Genomic DNA, 18,420 nt, shown 5'->3' with positions numbered 1-18,420 from the left:
AGACGGAATATCTAGGATCTACGGATTGGGATGTGATTGTCAGGTCGTCGGCGTATAAGTATATGTTGGTGTTGGGGGGATGTGGGATGTCGGAGTTGTAAATGGTGTATAGGTGTGGGGACAGGACGGTGCCCTGGGGGACACCGGCCTCCATGGGACGGGTGGTGGAAAGGGAATCTTGGATTTGGATGCGGAATTTTCGGTGGTGTAGGTAGGATTTTATGAGTTTGGTAAAGGATATGGGATATTGGTTGGTGAGCATTTTCATCAGTAGGCCTTCATGTCCTATGACAGTCGACAACTAAACTTTTGGGCAAAAAAGAATGCACGGAACAATGAAGCCGAACGCTACATTACATCTCATCATCTCAATATTATTGTACAATAATATGTGTCGTCTGTATTTCTTTTAAAAATCTCTTAATATTTCTCTTAAATCATCAGAAGTATCTGCATTCGATTTACGTACATTTCACAAAGATCTGCCGCCCGGAGCCTCGCAATGGTTAAGGTGAACTAAATTATTGCACATTGATAGCCCAGATTAATTTTGAATTAATCTGGGATGATAGTGCACCGTCTGGGGATATCTCCACAAAACATATAATGGAGACATTATTATTGTGCAATATGAATATATTATTGACCCATAGAAAAATTAATATATTCAATTTTCTATGTATTGACCGTCTAGAGGGGCCTTTATAGGCATGTATGCAGGATTATGAGTATACGATTAAGGTAGGTATTTTATTTCAATGGGTTTAAATTAATAAATTTACTGATTTGTGAAGAGGGCACAATGTGATAAGTATCAAATAATTACAAATTCATTATTCTATTTAAACAGGATTTAATACAAAATTGGTAGTTTTTATGTGAATAGTAAAGTACCTAGTAGTAACAGTAAAGGATAAATTTGTAAATACTTAAATTCGTCTAGATACATTTCTTTCTACCATAAAAAATTGAATATTAACAATTTTTCTACGCTTTCTACTTATATTATGAGGAAACACAACTAACTCGACCACAAACGTAAGTACATATATGCATTCATTACATAAGTATAGGGGCAGGCAGCTTGGGGGCGAGGGCACGATCTCCCTGGAGCCCGGTGACCTACCCAGAAAAAAAAGATCCAATATCATCTTACCTAGCCAGTTGACCAGCTGGCCCCTCAAGGCCCAATCCAACAAGAGACATCGGTCGATTTTCTTATTATTGTTTACACCCATTTACAATACCAACAATGGTACATACATATCTGACACGACAAAATGAGTTAAAATTAATTTTAAGAAAATGTGGAAAATATTCAAATATATTTATATTTTACAACTAAGTACTTTATTTATAATTAAATTACACTGTATATTTGACTACCAGTTAAACATTTTAGTATTTTGGGGCGGGACTTTCCAGTTTGTTGTAGTCTATATTTGGAGAGTAAAACTAAAACAGAACAGACTCGTTAAAATAATTAATAAACTGTTACTAAATTAAACACTCAACCTTGTACTGTTTCTGCCTGAATTCCTCATTAGAGATTTCACCGGAGCGGTTCCACTGGACATCGGGATTCCTAAAGGCCAATCTAGCAGTATAGAAAGCTGCTCCAGCACAACCCAATCCAACACAAAAGTACAAGGGAATCAACTAGAAAGATAAAAAAATACCTTTATTCAATATCAATTTTGGGAAAGACGATTAAAGGTTATGTGTAGTTATTTTTAAATAATTTCTTTCACTTACCGCTTTGTGCCTTTTAAGGGAGTTCAATGACATTCCCTGCATCTCGAATCAGTTTTTTTTTGTTCTCAAACAAATAAATTTAGAATAAAACCCAACTAATCTGTAAATCTGTTCCACTTCGGTTTCAATATCAATACATACGTAATAATAAATTGGGACTTAAAAAGAGATACATATATATTCCTGCACTATCCACTGAAAAGAGATGAGAACATTATTGTCTATTTTAGAATTAGATTCTTGTTATATAATTGTTAATTCTTCAATAGGTATTTTATTTCACAAAATAAAATTGACATTTTATTTACACTATATTTATAATCGAGAGAAAGATAAGTTTAGAAATTTTATAGAAAGATTGTTTTTAGCAATAGACTCTACATTGGTTTACAGTATATATTGGCGCGAATTATAAATTTAAAATTATTATTCAATACTGAATTCCGTAAAATATATCAGTTTTTTAAGTTTTATAACATTATTATTAATATATCTTTTTCATTATTTTTGCTAAAGTTTAATGTGAAATGGGAGATTTTATTATTTCTCCTATTCCATACCTACATACCTATGTATATGATCCTATATGGTACATTTTATAATTATTTTTTCTACTCATATGCAATAGTATGTAAATATTTTCTCATGGTTTAGGGTTTAGTCGATACTACATGAATGTTATTATCCGTGAGTATACTATGCAATCTAAAATTTGCGCTTTTGCATCTTTCATTTCAATTATTGGAATTATTTCAGGATCTTATTTCATTCTCTAGTTAAACAAATCTTACCTATTCTTTACCTAATCGAAAGTTGGTGGAAATGACCTAATCTCCTTATTGCGAAATATGCAGGTATAATTTTATTGTTTAGGGGATAATTCAATTCTTATTGTAAGTTAATGAAACACGGCTGAAGTTATTTTCACTGTTTTATTAAAATTTACATCTATAGTTATAGCACCTTTAGAAAAACAAAATAAAAAAGAATGTAACATATTTTATACTATACACGTAATTAAGTTTATTTTTCATTTATTTGAACACTGAATATGGCAGTGGATATTTGGCTCTACTTAAAAAATTAAGTAGTTAATTTTTTTATTAGGAGAAGCAAACAGCTCCAATTTCAATCCAGAAGGTCTGATTTGACTCTCCAACATCTCTGATGCCTATGTCTACGATGGGTAACCTCTGTGGCTTGTCGGTGGAATATGCCAAAACAGACATTGCCCAAGCATCTCTTCGGTACTGCAATAGGTAGTGTTTAAATTAATTCTAAGTTAAAACTAAAAGATTCGCATATTAGTTACCCTGCATTCATCAATGATGGCTTCATATCTAAGTTTCCCCTTAGGCGTAATCTCGACGTCATTCCAACTCATTAACTTCAGTCCCCTCCTAAAGGTATGCTTGGTTGTGTCAAAGTAAGCTGCTGAATTTTTGCAATGATATGTGACATTTTGTGATGCTTTAGATGAAAGTAAGTGTAGAAAGCCTATTTGTGTGCTATCAGACTTATAGGTAAGCTAAAATAAAAAAATTTAAAAAAAAATTTAAAGCACTTTATTATGGAGCAAACATACCTTCATTCCACTTTCTATTTCACCGAGCCAAATTTCTGAATCTTTTCCTCTGTAATGAATTTCTGGAGATCTGGCGGGTTTAGGCATGATGCAGGTGGCTTTACTTTCCATGTCACAGTGGACTAAGATTGAGTCTCTGATATCTCCTTCATTGGGATCTACCCAGTATTGGCCTTAAAATTCAGACATATGGTTAGTTCTATATGGAGCAACACTCCTTGGAGTTATATATACTCACCACTCTGAGATTCCGGATAAGCTGCTGCAATGTCCCTACAAGTCTTTCCGGGAGAGTTCTTTTGTCCACTCGGTTTCTTAAGTTTATCGAATGAAGTTTTCAGTTGCTCATATGCTTTATTTATAAGTTCTCTAGTTTCTTCTTCAGTTAACTGCTTTCCAAATATTCTGGGTGGTTGATCACCTAAAGGATCTGGTCCTTTTTGATTATTTTGACCTTGTGTAAGGAAAGCTGCTAAGGTTGCAGCGTCATATCCAATCCCATCACCCGGTGGGCCAGGTGGACCGGCTGGACCTATAAAAATTAAAAATATAAATATGGCACTTAATCAAGAAAATTAAACATAATTACCAGGAGCTCCAGGGGGTCCAGGTCTTCCCTCACTGCCAGTCTCACCCCTAGGACCTGGAGGACCCGCTATTCCTTGTGGGCCAAGACTACCATCTCTTCCTGGGGGACCCCTAGATCCAGTTTCCCCTTCTTTGCCAGGCATGCCGTGGTCTCCTGGTGGACCTTTTTCTCCTGGAGGACCTGAGATTCCAGGTAAACCTTGCAAGCCCATTAATCCTCTGTGACCTTTTGCACCTTTAGGACCAATTTCCCCATGGTCTCCTTTAGCCCCTTCTATGCCTGGTGCACCAGTTTTACCTCTTTCACCAGGAGGTCCCTCTACTCCCTGTGGTCCTGGCTCTCCTCGTGGTCCCCTTTCTCCAGTAGCACCTGATGGGCCGCTCAAACCTAGAGGTCCCTATTAGGAATATATACATATGAGTAAAAAATATTTTTTATTAATTTAATTACCCACCGGCAGTCCTGGTGGTCCATTATTCCCTGGTTGACCAGGAGCACCCTGTGGTCCTTTATCTCCAGTTCTTCCCGCAATTCCTGGTGGACCAGGCTTACCAGGTGGACCCTCTGGTCCTTGGTCTCCTGTAGGTCCTGGTGGGCCTATCAGTCCTGTTACACCTTGAGGTCCAGGAGGACCTTCGTTTCCTGGTTTACCTGGAGGACCGGATTCTCCAGGTGCTCCTCTCATTCCTCTCAGTCCTGTAGATCCTGGAGGTCCAGGAAGACCTGGTAAGCCTCTATCTCCTGAAGGGCCTTGAGGACCTATTTGACCTATGGGTCCAGGAGGACCTTCCGATCCACTGTCTCCTTTAGGACCTTCAAGTCCAGGTAATCCAGGCAGTCCCTGTAAACCTGCTGCTCCTGCTCTTCCTATGTCTCCTGTAGCACCTTTAATACCTGGTAAACCTTGTGGGCCAGGTGAACCACTATTACCAGGTTGTCCCTAAAAAATGATAAAATAAAAATATAAATTAGATTAGAATTGGAAAGAAATTAGGTGTTTTGTAAAGATTTTATTAAATTTAATCAAAATGAAAAATAAATTTTGAGCAAATAGTTTCCTACAAATATGGGTTTGAAGATAGTTATTAAAAAAATATATGTATATTAGTAAACATTCAGTTGGTGATTAATCCATTGCCTTGAGAGCTAGTGTTCTTTAGTTCCTAAGTAGAAATGGGTCATTAAAGAGTTTTATGAATAATTTTTATATTTGAAAGCATCTCTACCATTGCATATATTCTTTCCTTACCGGACCCAATGTCCTCCAGGAAAATTTTGCACAAAATGATATTTTCTATTTGTTTCATTGTGAAATCATAATTTAGAAACACATACGGCTTGACCTGGTTCTCCTGGTCTTCCTGGTGGTCCCATCAGTCCAACATCTCCTCTTGGCCCAGGTTCACCTCGAGCTCCTTTAACACCTGTTAATCCCATTGGCCCTTGGGGGCCAAACTCTCCAGGTCTTCCTACTGGTCCCGGGTTACCCTGATTACCCTTAAATCCTATAAACCCTCTTTCTCCCTTGAGACCTGGTAATCCTATAAGGCCTTGTGGTCCAGGAAATCCTTGTACACCTTGAGGTCCTAAAGCCCCTCTTTCTCCTGGACTACCTGGAGCACCGGATTCCCCTGGCAAACCTGGAAGACCAGGTTCACCTGGAGCAGCGGTTTCACCTGGTGGTCCAGGTGGGCCCATGGGACCAAGCGGACCTCGTTCGCCTTGACGACCTGGGGGGCCCTCAGGACCTGTTGGCCCAAATGACCCACGTTCTCCTTTTTCTCCTTGAAGTCCCGGTTGTCCTCTAAGACCCGGTAATCCAACTAAACCTGGAAGTCCAGGGTGGCCTTTTAAACCTCTTGGGCCTTGTGAACCCTAAAATCATATTAATTTCATTTAACATTACTCATCATATAATATAAAAAAAAGAAATAGAATTCACTCACTGGTGGACCGTCAACCCCTTGCGTACCGGCGATTCCTTTTGGGCCAGGAAGACCAGGTTGACCTATTGGCCCTCTTTCTCCAGGAAACCCTCTTTCTCCTCTATTTCCTTGATTACCTGGAGTCCCTGGAGGCCCTTGTATTCCTTGTTCTCCATCCTTACCTGGAGTACCAGGATTTCCTGTTGCTCCAGGAAGTCCCTAGAAGATTAGTTACCATAAATATATATGGTGAAACTTTAATGATTTTAATACTTGAAATCCTCTCGGTCCAGCAACACCCGGTGCACCTCTTTCTCCATCAATGCCTGGCGGGCCGGGTGGACCCTGTGGTCCTGGTTGTCCATCTTTTCCTGCATCACCTCTAGGACCGTGTGGGCCTGGAGGCCCCGGCTCACCGTCTTTACCTTGTTCACCCTTGAAAAACAAATCTACATTTCGTCTGTTACACAGAAAGAATTACTTACAGTTAATCCTTTATCCCCTGGAGGTCCCAATGGCCCTGGTAAGCCTTGAATGCCTTGCGCTCCTGGTTCTCCTGGTTTTCCATCTTGCCCAGGTAGACCTCTTTCGCCGGGTGATCCAGATTTGCCTGGTGGTCCAGGTCGACCTGCTAAACCTCTCAATCCCTGCAAACCTGTTTGTCCAGGCCTACCTGGTTCTCCTGTAGCTCCTTTGGGTCCTACAGGGCCTATAAATCCTCTTTCCCCAGTTTGACCTACATTTTTACAAAACAATATGTCACTATATTTTTACGGTATAAATTTGAAATGACCTTTAGCTCCTGGCGCTCCATCTGGGCCTGGTAATCCTCTAGCACCTGGTATACCACGTTCTCCGGAAGACCCTGGAGGTCCAGTAGGTCCTCTCATACCTCTTTTCCCTCGTTTACCTTCTACTCCCTCCAAACCAGGAAGACCTCTTGGTCCTGGAGCTCCAGTTTCTCCCTTCATTCCTGTCTCCCCTTTATAGCCATGTTCTCCAGGTAACCCCTAAAATACATAAAAAAATATCTATCATGAAGACTAGTCCCTATCAAATAAATTACTTGAGCTCCTTTGGCACCTGGTTGCCCTGAACTTCCGGTCAATCCTGGGGGCCCTCTAGCTCCAGGAAATCCAGGGGGTCCTATGAGACCTGGTGCTCCAATGCTTCCTTTCTCACCAGGATATCCGTCTTTACCACCAGGTCCTGGTGGACCTGATTCTCCGGGTTGTCCTGGGCGACCAGCTTCCCCTAAAAGAATGTAAATATGTATAAGGTTATTTTCTTCACAAAATAAAATATACTGACCCATAGGTCCTTGTAGGCCTTGACTTCCTTTTGAGCCTTGTGATCCTTGATCACCTTTGGCACCAGGGTTTCCTGGAAAACCTGGTGAACCTGGCTTCCCGATGGATCCCTAAATTTGAAATTATTTTAAATAAAACACTTCAAAATATTATTTTGAAAGCAATTACAGGGAAACCTGGTGGTCCAGCAATGCCATCAATCCCCCTTAAACCAGGCGGTCCAGGTGGTCCTTCTCGTCCTCGTTCCCCTCTAGGTCCTACTGGCCCCATCAAGCCAATTGGTCCCATTAGTCCTGGGACACCTTGTTGTCCTTTCTCTCCAAGTGAGCCTTGTTCACCTTTAGCGCCATCCAAACCTGAGAAACCTCTATGACCTTTAGATCCAGGTAGCCCCGGCATTCCCGGTAATCCCCTAGATCCCGGAGGACCCGCGGGACCCGATGCACCTGCTTCGCCATCTTCTCCTCTTTCCCCCTAAAATGAAATATTTTCAACTATTTATTGTGTAGAACATGTAACGAGTAGATTTTTTTACGAAAAAACTAGAAACAAAAAATGTAAAATGTAAAGCAAATTTGAATATAAAACTTGTTGAGAACCACTGTAGCAGAAAGCATAACATAAGTCTACTATGCAATGTTGCCGTGTTACCGACAAATCTTAAACTGTAACTTTTTATATGAAGTGGGAAAAATGTTAAATAAAACAGTATCTTCTTAGACGATACGCATAAAAAAACTTGATTTGAAAAATTACTATCTTCACCAATAAACTATTTCTGTATGTATCTACATAAATATTGAGCTTTTACTGAGGGATGGATCTTACAAAATGTGTATTCTAAAATTAAATTGATACAAATTTTGCCAACTTCCTTCAAATTCTTTATGTTACTCTTATTATTATCCGTGTACTTTCAACGCATGAATAATACTATTTTAACATATCTACCTTATTAATACACCATAATTCCTAAAAATATTAATTAAATACACTTAAAGCAGTGGCGGTTAGTACCTATATACTCGGAAAGTAAATGTTTTGCCTCTTTTTTCAATATTAATTCAGAACAAATTAAATGAATAAACGATAAAGATCTTGAAAGAAAACAAAATGTTGCAGGAGAGTGTGAGACTTTGGACAGTGTAGAATAACGGGATGTTATTAGATTTTGGATAAAAAAATAAGTTTTTCAAAATTCAGCAAAAAATAAAATTGTAGCGGCTTAGGACTTGAGAATGTTATAGTGTCCAAACATATCTCGGTTTTGTTTTACTTATCGTGTTAATATCTAGAAAAGTCCTGCTCCGAAAAATTTGAAAATTTGTCAACATGGCAATGTTGAACACAACTAAAATATTTAGAACTCTTCAGCACGTCCAGTTATAGCAGAAGTCGACACCAACTACGTTATTTTAAGTGGAACACCCTATATGTACATAATTGCATTTTCAGATTCTACGTACAAGTTAAGGGTCACTTTATTAAATATTCCCTATACCAGGAGCGTTATATTAACTGGATGGTACTGCAAAGGGCATAAGTAACACTAAGTTATGGTATGCCAACAAATTAAAACATTTAATATTAGGTGTTTTATTTTTGCTGTTACATTTTGATAACTTCAAACAGCTATAATTTTGTTAACTTAAATGGAACACCCTGTATTTTTTTACTTAGTCATATGCAGATTGAAATTTCCTTCAAGCCATATAAGCATTGTTAGGGTTGCCGTTACTACTTTTAGAGTCTATTTTCTATTTTTTGGACAGTTTTTCTCGTATCAGTCCTGTTGTCAAATTTGTCATGACTAGAAACACCCAAAAAAGTTGTCAAGTTAGTTGTCAAATTATTGTTGTGTCTGAATAGTTTTTGCTGACAATTTAAATAAAAATGCCTGGGGATCATTTAAATTATATACTAATGAGGATTATTTTAATTTGTTTGTTATTTATGGAAAATAGCAGCAAATTCTCCACGGTTTTGAAATTACTTTGCCACATTTTCCATAAATAACAAACAAATTAAAATAAACCTCACTAGTATAATTTACACACACGATCCCCAGGCATTTTTATTTAAATTTTCGGCATAAATTATGTAGACGCAACAATAATTTGACAAATTTCAATCTGCACACGACAGAGTAAAAAAATACAGGGTGTTCCATTTAAGTTAACAAAGTTATGTTAATGTAGGCGTGAAGGGAGAGGCACACGAAAATGTCCCCTTGCAGGGAGTAGGCCAATAAACCCCCGACAGCGCTAGCAAAAATGGAAGTCGAAACCCTCACTCAAACCACCCCATAACAATGCTAAAGGATAACAGTGATAGGTTAGACGGACCAATCAATCCTATTATGCAACAATGACGAGCTACGACATCGGAAACACTGCTAACTCATCCTAAGCTGCAAAAATATTACAATTGCATCTTTTATAAGTATATACGCACTCAGAAATTATTTAAATGATTAATAATTCAAATAATTAATATTGAGTTAGATGATGAAAATCAAATATACGATGAGATATGACGTATTCTCGCTTCAGAAATGCTGCAAGGCCATTGGAAAACTCAAGGTCAAAGTTTGTAGTAGGCAACCCAATTCTTTAACGATCTTGGCCTCCCGTTCGTTATCCAGCATAAATATGTTTGTAATTATGAGAAATGACTTTCACTGACTCATTTACATCGTGAATGTTATACCTATATTTAAAACATATGTACACAGTCATGTAAGATTTAACCTGTAAGGATTATTGTGTCACTTACGTCTTTTCCGGGGGGACCCGGTGGCCCTCTTAATCCAGGAGATCCTGGTGGTCCAGGTTGTCCAGGTTCTCCAGTTTCACCTCTGGTACCTTGAAAGCCTTGAGGCCCTGCTGGTCCGGGTGGACCTGAAATAGTTCAACATTATAATCCCGCCCTCGCATGTATCTAATAGTATCAGTAGCATTTTAAAGAAAATTGTTCTAGAATACCTGGTGGCCCTCTGGAACCAACTGGTCCTACTGCTGCCTGTAGATATTGAAACGGTTCTGGATAAGTTGGACCTTTGTCGTTGCTAGCTTGTGATAGTGCCAATTGCTGATAATATTGCGACAAGTCTGGGGGAGGACCTGGAGGACCTGGCGGTCCTGGCACTCCAGGATACCCAGGTGTTCCCGGTGACCCAGATTCTCCAGTCCTCCCTGTTTCGCCCGGATATCCTTGTTGTCCTTGTGGACCTGAGAAATATTTTATGCTTGCATTTTTAATGTTTAACAAAATATTAACAATAGATATAAAGATCAATGGTTGTTTGTGGGCACCCGATGTTACAGATTAAAGTACACAGATAGGTACCTGGTAGTGGTAAAAATTCTCCTCCTCCACCAATATGAGGTTCTCTTGTTGGCCTCAACTTTGCTAAACATTCATCATCCGTGTTACATTCAACCTTTCCCCTAATGCAGGTGCAGTTCGTACACTCGCCCACTAACCATTTCTGTTTATCATGATACAACCTCCCATCATGTCTACAATTCAAGGGACGTTGAGTAGTTGGAGGAAATACATGAACATCTATACTACTGGTAGGCTGTGGAGTTGGTTGTTCGTCATCTGGTTGGACGAAGATCTGTGTGCTCTCCTCTACGTCCACTGGTCTCTCGTTTAGTGGTTGGGGTGTTGTCACTGGAGTTCTTGGTGTTGAATTTGCTATTTGTTTGCAAAAATTAGAAGGAATTTATTATTTTCTGGGTCCCAAGTCTTTGGACTGGAACATTTGATATGGAAGATTGGTAAAGTGTTGATTTAAAGTCAATTTTTGAAAGTAAGAAAAAAGAGAAATAGTTTTGGCTGTAAGAAAGAAAAATAAACAGTAATTATACGTTTTATTTATTAGTTCAATAAAATTTCTAATATATGGCAATTATTCTATGTACCTAATTGATTTTATATAATTTTTTGGCTCAGAAATCGTTAATTTTACAAAAAATTACAATATATTGCTTTTTTTTGTTTAGAATGAAATGAATTTTGAAATGGTAAGAAGAAAATTACGTATAAAACAAGTCTTAGGGATAGCATTTTCTACCACTTACAACCGTAGGGGACAATCAACAAATTGTTTACTGAGTGCATGCCTTCTCGATAGCAGAAAACTACTTAATTTAATTTCTGTCACTTTTTTGGTATTTCAGAAAAAAATTAAAAACTTTTTTGGCACCCTCTTTAAGCGGTTATATCTTCACAGTGAATGTCCGAATATGCGAAACATCGCCTTACTGTTAAAAATATTGTCACCGCCGTTCTTGGTGGTGAATATTCGAAATACATATTTGGAATTATTCGAAACTGTGAGAGATGCACTAACCAAATTTGGACAGGACATAGCTAATACAATTCGAAACATCGCCTTACTGTTAAAAATGTTGTCACCACCGTTCTTGGTGGTGAAAATTAGAAATATTTACAATTATTCAACGTTCCTGGCTGAAAACGTATTGAACTTTCGAAAGCGAGAGAGAGAGAGTTGCACTAACCAACTTTGAACAGGACATAGCTAATACAATGCGAGATTTGTTTATATCAAAGATTGACCTTATTTTTTGCACAGGGAATCACCCCCTGGATTTTTTCGCATTTATTTATTTACACACCTTATAGAAGGGTATATACTATAGTTCCAAATTTATAAAAATATATAAGTAAGGAAGTTGACAGTTATTTCAATAAGGAGAATATATCGAAAAACTTTCATAAATATACAGCGTGTTATTAATACACTTGGCGTATTCTTAGTCAACACAAATTCCTACAGGGTGTTTGGTAAGTCGATGCGTTCCTTGCAGGAGATTATAGTACAAGTGATTTGTGATATATTTCCTTAATATACCATCTTCCGAAATCGCTTAGTTTCTGATCTACAGGGTGATAAAGTTTTAATTAAAAAAAATGCAAATTTATAAGTATTGCGGAAACCGCTAAGAATATTTTAATGAAATTTTACATGCTTTGACAATTAACAATAATACATGTTTTACGATAAAAATATTGTTTTTAGTTTCACCAGTGGCGTGCGCACAGGCACGTCTTTGAATATTTTTAAAGAAAAAAATGATACGCCACTGATTTTTCTTAAAATAAAAATTATTTTTTAATTCCTTGTTCAATTTGGAAGAGAAAAGGTATCTCGACTGTTTTTCTTATGACGCACCGTTTTCGAGTAAAAAAAATAAAATCGATTTATTGCATGGCGTAATCCGGTTTCAATAATTTGAAAAATAGCAGAAATTATGCACTCAGCTTTTTTTTGTACCAATTTTATTACAAAAAATTATTATTCCTCGCAGTTAACATCAATAGTCTAAAAAAAGTTTATCAGTTTTTAGATTCACTAATTCACTATCTAAACAGAAATTAGCAAGTTGGCTGTGCACTCGTTTTTGTTTTTGTTTGGCAAAATTAATAATAGCTGTCACTTTTAAGTGTTTGCGGGTGAAGCAGTTATTTCTGCTATTTTTCAAATTATTCAAACCGAATTCCGCTATGCAATAAATCGAATTTATTTTTTTTACTCGAAAACGGTGCGTCATAAGAAAAACAGTCGAGATACCTTTTCTCTTCCAAATTGAACAAGGGATTCAAAATTGATTTTTATTTTAAGAAAAATCAGTGCTGTATCCTATTAAAACTTGTAGATCGAATGTAAGCGTTTTCGGAATATAGTATATTAAGAATATATATCACAAATCGCTTGTACTATAACCTCCTGCAAGGAATGCATCGACTTCAAACACTCTGTATAAACATTTGTCCTGAAAAGTATTATTTTCGAGGTGTTCGGTGGCGTTCAAAGTTAGTGAAAGGTTATGATTCATTTTAAGTTGCAAAAAAAGTGGAAGAAGAACTCGCCACTAAAGTTTGACCAAGCATTTTGGTTACACCCTGTATGTGCTTTATTATATTTTTCTAGGTAAATATGAAAATAGGCATACTTCCATTTTCATCATAATCGTCAGTATAGTCGAATTCCTTTTCATAATCTTCATAAGTGTAAGACCCTTCCTGGTTTTGAACTTCAGCTTCAGGATCATCGGCTTGTACGTTCATCCTTTTGGATTTCCTTCTCAGTCGCGCTTCTGACGTTGTCCCCAAAAAAGTTATTGCTATTAACACTATCCAAATAAACTTTTCACACTTCATCCTACGGAAAGTAAAAATAAATAATGTAGATTGTAGATACTACTTGCAAAATCGCAGCGGCGGCGCCCGATATTTTAAAGTCATGACTGTGTATCTATATGTGCAGTAAACAAATAAAAAAGTTTTTAAAAATGAACAATTATATTTGAGTTAAAAGATAAAAATGCTACCTACATTTCGATTTACTTATATACAATTTTAAAATATTTTTGGACAAACGTTTATTCATAGCCACAATTTAAAATTATTTTTATCAACACTGTATACAGGGTGTTTCCAAAAGTCAAATTTTACGCAAATTTTGTATTAATGCATGTGCAGCAGCAGAAAGAAGACTTCCAGAAACTGGGAGACTACAGCCTCATCGCAAGCGAATTTTTTTGGAAACTTTGAGAAGCCGTTACTTCTTTGGAAATCATATCCTATAGATTATATTTTTTCACTAAAAGTTTCAATCTTACTTTAATAATTTAGCTATTAAAAATATAATAATAATAAATTAAAATAGTACACATGTTTAAACGAACATTATTTCCTTCTTTATTCACTACAAGATATGAGTAAAATTTTTAACTCCTTGTACATCTTTGGCGAACTATTACAGTGTAAAATCTATTTAAATCAATCTAGCTTCTACTGTCGAGTAATTATTATCCTAGATATTGCTCTATATATGAATTTATTTAATAGTCAATTATTTGTAGGCCATACTAGTTAAAGTTCTTCTAAAATATGCCATTTGCAGCAACTGCGTATACTGAATCTGGAACGATCTATTACAAATTTAATTGTGTGTTAATATAAATGTTTGCTTTTAAATTGTATTGGATCGTGCACACTTATTAAGATTATATAACGGAATTTTATACGTTAATAAAACATATTTGAAATTGAAATGACATCCTTAAACAAATTTTAATTCAGAGGTAGGTAACAAATTTGCAAATCGAAACAAAATTTAAAATAATCTAAATTTGGTACAAAATATTTTCAAAATATTATTTCTTTGATTGCATATCCACAAGTTTATGTGAGAAATCATTTTTGGTTTAAATTTATTTTTATTATTATATTAAATATTTATTTATTTACAAATCTACTCTTATTCTTTATTAACTTGCATTTTTCGGCCGATGAAAGAAATTTCACTTTACACCATAGATTGAACAATTGTATTAATAAATGTTGGTTTGTTTTTTAATACAGAATGTAATGCAATGCAACATGCAAAAAAAATTGATGCATTTAATTGATAAATGCATAAAAATACTTTCTTGGATAATCTCTTTCTGATGATCACGGGCGATACTTTTTTGAAAAAAAAAAAAAATGTAGGTGCATCGATATATATTTTAAAATTTAAAAAGAATATTCCTTTTATAATTTAAATAGTTAACAATTCTTTTCAATAGGAACAATGTAGTTTTTTATACACAATAAATAAATAATAAACTGGACAACTTCAATTATTTTATAACTCAACATCACACCGTTTTAAAAATTTGCTCTTTCCTTAGAAAATATATTTTTGTCCCTAAATTACCGTTAAGGTCTATTTTTAAAGTTCAAATCACATTACACCGTCAATAAAAACCACCAAAGTGTCGCACCCTTAAAAAACCGCCCGCTTTCAAAACTGGTCACTTACTTTACACGTGGGGGGTTTTGAACCCCAAAAACTCGTGTGCCCCAGTCCCAGGGCTGGCACTACACGGCTGTGAGGTCTACGCGCCTCTATTTATCTGTTACAGGGGAACGGGGGGAGTGTTGATAGCATTAACGCATCTTTTAATTAATATGCGTGATCGCCCCCACTACATCTGGTGGAAAAGGGATTCTTTCAGTGACATCCTCAGCTGAAAATTTGAATCGGCGCCGATGTCAGGTTTTTGCAAGAAACCCATCGTTCTTGCAGGGAGGACCAATACCCCTATCACTTTTTTTTTTTGTTTTTGATCATCGGAATCAATACAATGTTTTACCGTAGCTGTTATCATGTTCTTAATGACACTGATAAGTCACAGAGAAGCCCGTTTAAACAGAAATAAAATGAATACAGTACAGTTGTGGATATGATTGTGGACATTTTTTTTTTAATTTTAGGTACCTATTTAATATGGCCTTTTCACGATGGTGCGTTTATAGTTTCGTCTAAAGGACACATTGAAGAACAGAATAAAAAAACCTACGTTTACTAGTTTTTATATTTCGTGTATTCAAATTTAATAAATAATGTCCACAAATAAAATATTTTCAACGGTTGACTTGCAAATTGTATACCAGAATTAGGTACCTTTAATTTAATTTAGAATCTGACGTTTCCCGTTTTCAACAATTTTTTTTTGTTAAAGCAAATAGGAACATCGAAATACTTTTAATAACATATTAATGTTAAGATGGAGTTTAAATTCTCATATAAAGCCATATCTACACTAAACAATAAACGTTGAAAACATTTTATTGTTCGCAGCCAATTGCACATGTAATCAAACTGAAATATAAAAAAAAAGAAATGACAAAGTTTGCACTCATAGAATAGAACTATTCCAAATTCCAAATATTGCTCTGATGTTAGATGAAGAATAAAACAAAAGAAAAAAAACGAAAAAAATTAAAGCTCTTTTTGATACAACTATTTACCATTTCCATAAATTAGTAAGGATAGTCAATAAAATGACAAAAACAAAGAGGAAAATAGATCAAAGTATCTAAAATCGTAAAACAAATATTGTTCTGTCGTTATAGCTGTTAATTGTGTCATATAATGTGCTAAATATAGCAATAAATTACCGATTTTTTTAACTGAACGTTTATAAATTTTTTGCGTTAATCAAATTATGAGATATATATAGAAATTGTGCTAAGTCTTGTTTAATAGAACACATTAATCGCTCCAAATAGAGCACCAGATAGATCAGTGACTATCAAAATGTGAAACGAAGAAAACTACATCGAATCATAAACATAAGATGTATTTTTTACAGTCTGTACACAGGGTGTTATCTATAAGCACGTCGGACAATTTTTAAGGAGCGTTTTTTTGAGTGATTTTAGGCCAAAGAGGTTATATAAACATGGATTGGAAGGAAGGAATCAGTAGGAAGTTCAATAGTCAATATAGAGGTAGTAGTAGTCAATAGGTCAATACCGGGTGTTGATATTTAAAAAAAATCATTTTTTTTTAAATATCTTTGAATTCGTTTGCTTAGTCCATTGATTTATTTAATTAATTAATAGGTAAAAATTTAGTGATTTAAGGTATAAAATACATTATAATAGCAGTGATGGAGATATCGGGATCGGGTGTCGTTCTGAATGAAAACCCCAGAATTTGACGTAACTATGCCCAGTAAATATGAACTATGTATGAAACATTTCAAAATGATCTAATTATCGATCTGTGGACCCATGTCTAAATAATCTATTTGGCTTCAAATTACTCAAAGAATCGCCTCTTTAAAGTTTGTACTTTATTAACACCCTGTAATCGAATAAAATATTAATGATCCATATTAAAAATGTGTATGCATAAACTTTTAGTTAAAGATGGAATCGGATTCGCTATAGTAGTGTAGACTAGAATCTATTTTTGGCATTTATTATGAGTAGTTGTCAAAAGCTTTTATTGATATAAAAGCTGTTAAAATTCGCTTCTCACTTATAGGGATCTCGGAAACGGTAAGAACTACGAAGTAGCTTAAATGGGGGCAAAGTTGCGTAATCAGGGGACCAACATTATGCCTCTAAAAAATCAAGGCTAACATGATTAGTTTTCGAAATATTTGAAAAAAAAAACGAAATTTTGGAATCCGTTTTTGTTTAATTTCAGTCTTGTTTGAGGTGATACTGAAAAACACTTTCTCAAGCCCACTATTTGCCCTCTATCGAATGGCATAATCAATTTTTGTATGTAACGTTTCGTCTCTCCAGGACCATCATCATCAACTTCATTCTTTTAAATACGACCCTAGAAATTTTATTACATTTTTTGCAAGCCTTCGTGACCCCCAGTACTGTACTGCCTCAGCCCGAACCAGATTTAGACGTTTTGTCACAAAAAATTCATCCTCAGTGTATTCGTTCCAAAATTATAAAATTTATACACAATGTTATTTTTTAAATGAAACAAACCAGTTGTAGTGTTAAATAATGAAGAGTTTGGTGGTCTCTGAATCAAATTCAGTTGCACCAGACCAGATGCATGTTCAAATCGTATGTATATGCATATAAGCATATATGTACATAAATTCATTATTTGTAGACCAATGTTGCAATTACGTCATTTGTTTTGGAACATCATTTGTCTCGATACCTAATAAGTTAGTTGTTGAGGAATAATGCGAAGAGTAAAAAGTAATTGTAGGATTTGTAAGTATATAAGAAATTATTTACAAAACCGTCAGTTGAATTCTAAATCTGAAATTATTTTTTCAAATTTAGCAAACAATTTATTTCGTTAGTTCCAGTTTAGTACCAACTACAAGCAAAGTCTGATTTTTTGCTTTAATATATTGCAGATATACAGTCATATGGTTATCCAAGTCCCAAGTCTTTGACCCAATATAGGAGTACATAATCATGTAACTATTAGGCTGTGATTATCATTAAGGAATACCATTGCATCATTGAGGAGCATCTGCGCTAACTTCCTCGTTTAGATCAATTTGTAATTCGAATTATACATATGAAATTATGTCATTGCAAATACAGCCTGTTTTAGAAATAAGTGTTGGGTCAGTTAAGCGACGAGTAAGATATTTTTTTCAGATGGAGAGTAAAATTAATAAATTTTATACAATTTTTTAAAATTAATACCAACTTACCAGAAATGTTATTTTAAATTTAAGTATTAATAATTATTGTAATTGCAACATATATGTTTAAAATTTATATCTTAAATATTTATTATTTTAATATCGCTATCTAAATTTTATCAAGGATTCAAGGAAAGTATCGATATCTTATATAGATTCGAATCGTAATGTAAAAAATCGATACGGCGTAAAAATCGGTTACAAATAATCGATGCTCCATTCACTTCCTGGAATACGGTTGAGATGATCA

General features: G+C 35.4%; 2 protein-coding genes across 2 annotated transcripts; both read right to left on the bottom strand.

The window, feature by feature from the left end:
* Positions 1–1,315: 1,315 nt before the first annotated feature.
* Positions 1,316–1,919, bottom strand: LOC108916469 (cytochrome c oxidase subunit NDUFA4). Its single transcript, XM_018722730.1, has 3 exons — positions 1,756–1,919; positions 1,516–1,659; positions 1,316–1,455 (listed from the first exon to the last, which is right to left on the bottom strand). The coding sequence occupies exons 1-3, from the start codon at positions 1,795–1,797 to the stop codon at positions 1,399–1,401; spliced, it is 243 nt and encodes an 80-aa protein (XP_018578246.1). The 5' UTR covers positions 1,798–1,919; the 3' UTR covers positions 1,316–1,398.
* Positions 1,920–2,720: 801 nt separating this feature from the next.
* On the bottom strand, positions 2,721–15,079 carry LOC108916468 (fibril-forming collagen alpha chain). Its single transcript, XM_018722729.1, has 19 exons — positions 15,005–15,079; positions 13,149–13,357; positions 10,513–10,866; positions 10,149–10,394; positions 9,940–10,064; positions 7,333–7,638; positions 7,166–7,274; positions 6,921–7,108; positions 6,648–6,864; positions 6,340–6,590; positions 6,128–6,289; positions 5,876–6,073; positions 5,265–5,804; positions 4,384–4,869; positions 3,930–4,326; positions 3,579–3,872; positions 3,341–3,513; positions 3,068–3,283; positions 2,721–3,005 (listed from the first exon to the last, which is right to left on the bottom strand). Exons 2-19 carry the CDS (start codon positions 13,354–13,356, stop codon positions 2,859–2,861), a joined length of 4,617 nt encoding a protein of 1,538 aa, XP_018578245.1. The 5' UTR covers position 13,357; positions 15,005–15,079; the 3' UTR covers positions 2,721–2,858.
* Between the last annotated feature and the right edge of the window lie 3,341 nt (positions 15,080–18,420).

Source organism: Anoplophora glabripennis, unplaced genomic scaffold, assembly GCF_000390285.2.
Source record: "Anoplophora glabripennis isolate ALB-LARVAE unplaced genomic scaffold, Agla_2.0 scaffold1516, whole genome shotgun sequence".
Classification (NCBI taxonomy): domain Eukaryota; kingdom Metazoa; phylum Arthropoda; class Insecta; order Coleoptera; family Cerambycidae; genus Anoplophora; species Anoplophora glabripennis.
The sequence above is the reverse complement of the archived record's forward strand: the minus strand, read 5'-3'. Positions and strand labels throughout refer to the sequence as shown.

Coding starts and splice junctions, on each gene's coding strand:
- LOC108916469 (XM_018722730.1), bottom strand. CDS start 1,797: ATGCAGGGAATGTCATTGAACTCCCTTAAAAGGCACAAAGCG. Junction 1,660..1,755: donor CCCTTAAAAGGCACAAAGCG/GTAAGTGAAAGA, acceptor TTATCTTTCTAG/TTGATTCCCTTGTACTTTTG. Junction 1,456..1,515: donor TCAGGCAGAAACAGTACAAG/GTTGAGTGTTTA, acceptor GTTCTGTTTTAG/TTTTACTCTCCAAATATAGA.
- LOC108916468 (XM_018722729.1), bottom strand. CDS start 13,356: ATGAAGTGTGAAAAGTTTATTTGGATAGTGTTAATAGCAATAACTTTT. Junction 7,639..9,939: donor CGGGTCCCCCCGGAAAAGAC/GTAAGTGACACA, acceptor ATTTCATTTTAG/GGGGAAAGAGGAGAAGATGG. Junction 3,006..3,067: donor CCATCATTGATGAATGCAGG/GTAACTAATATG, acceptor TACCTATTGCAG/TACCGAAGAGATGCTTGGGC.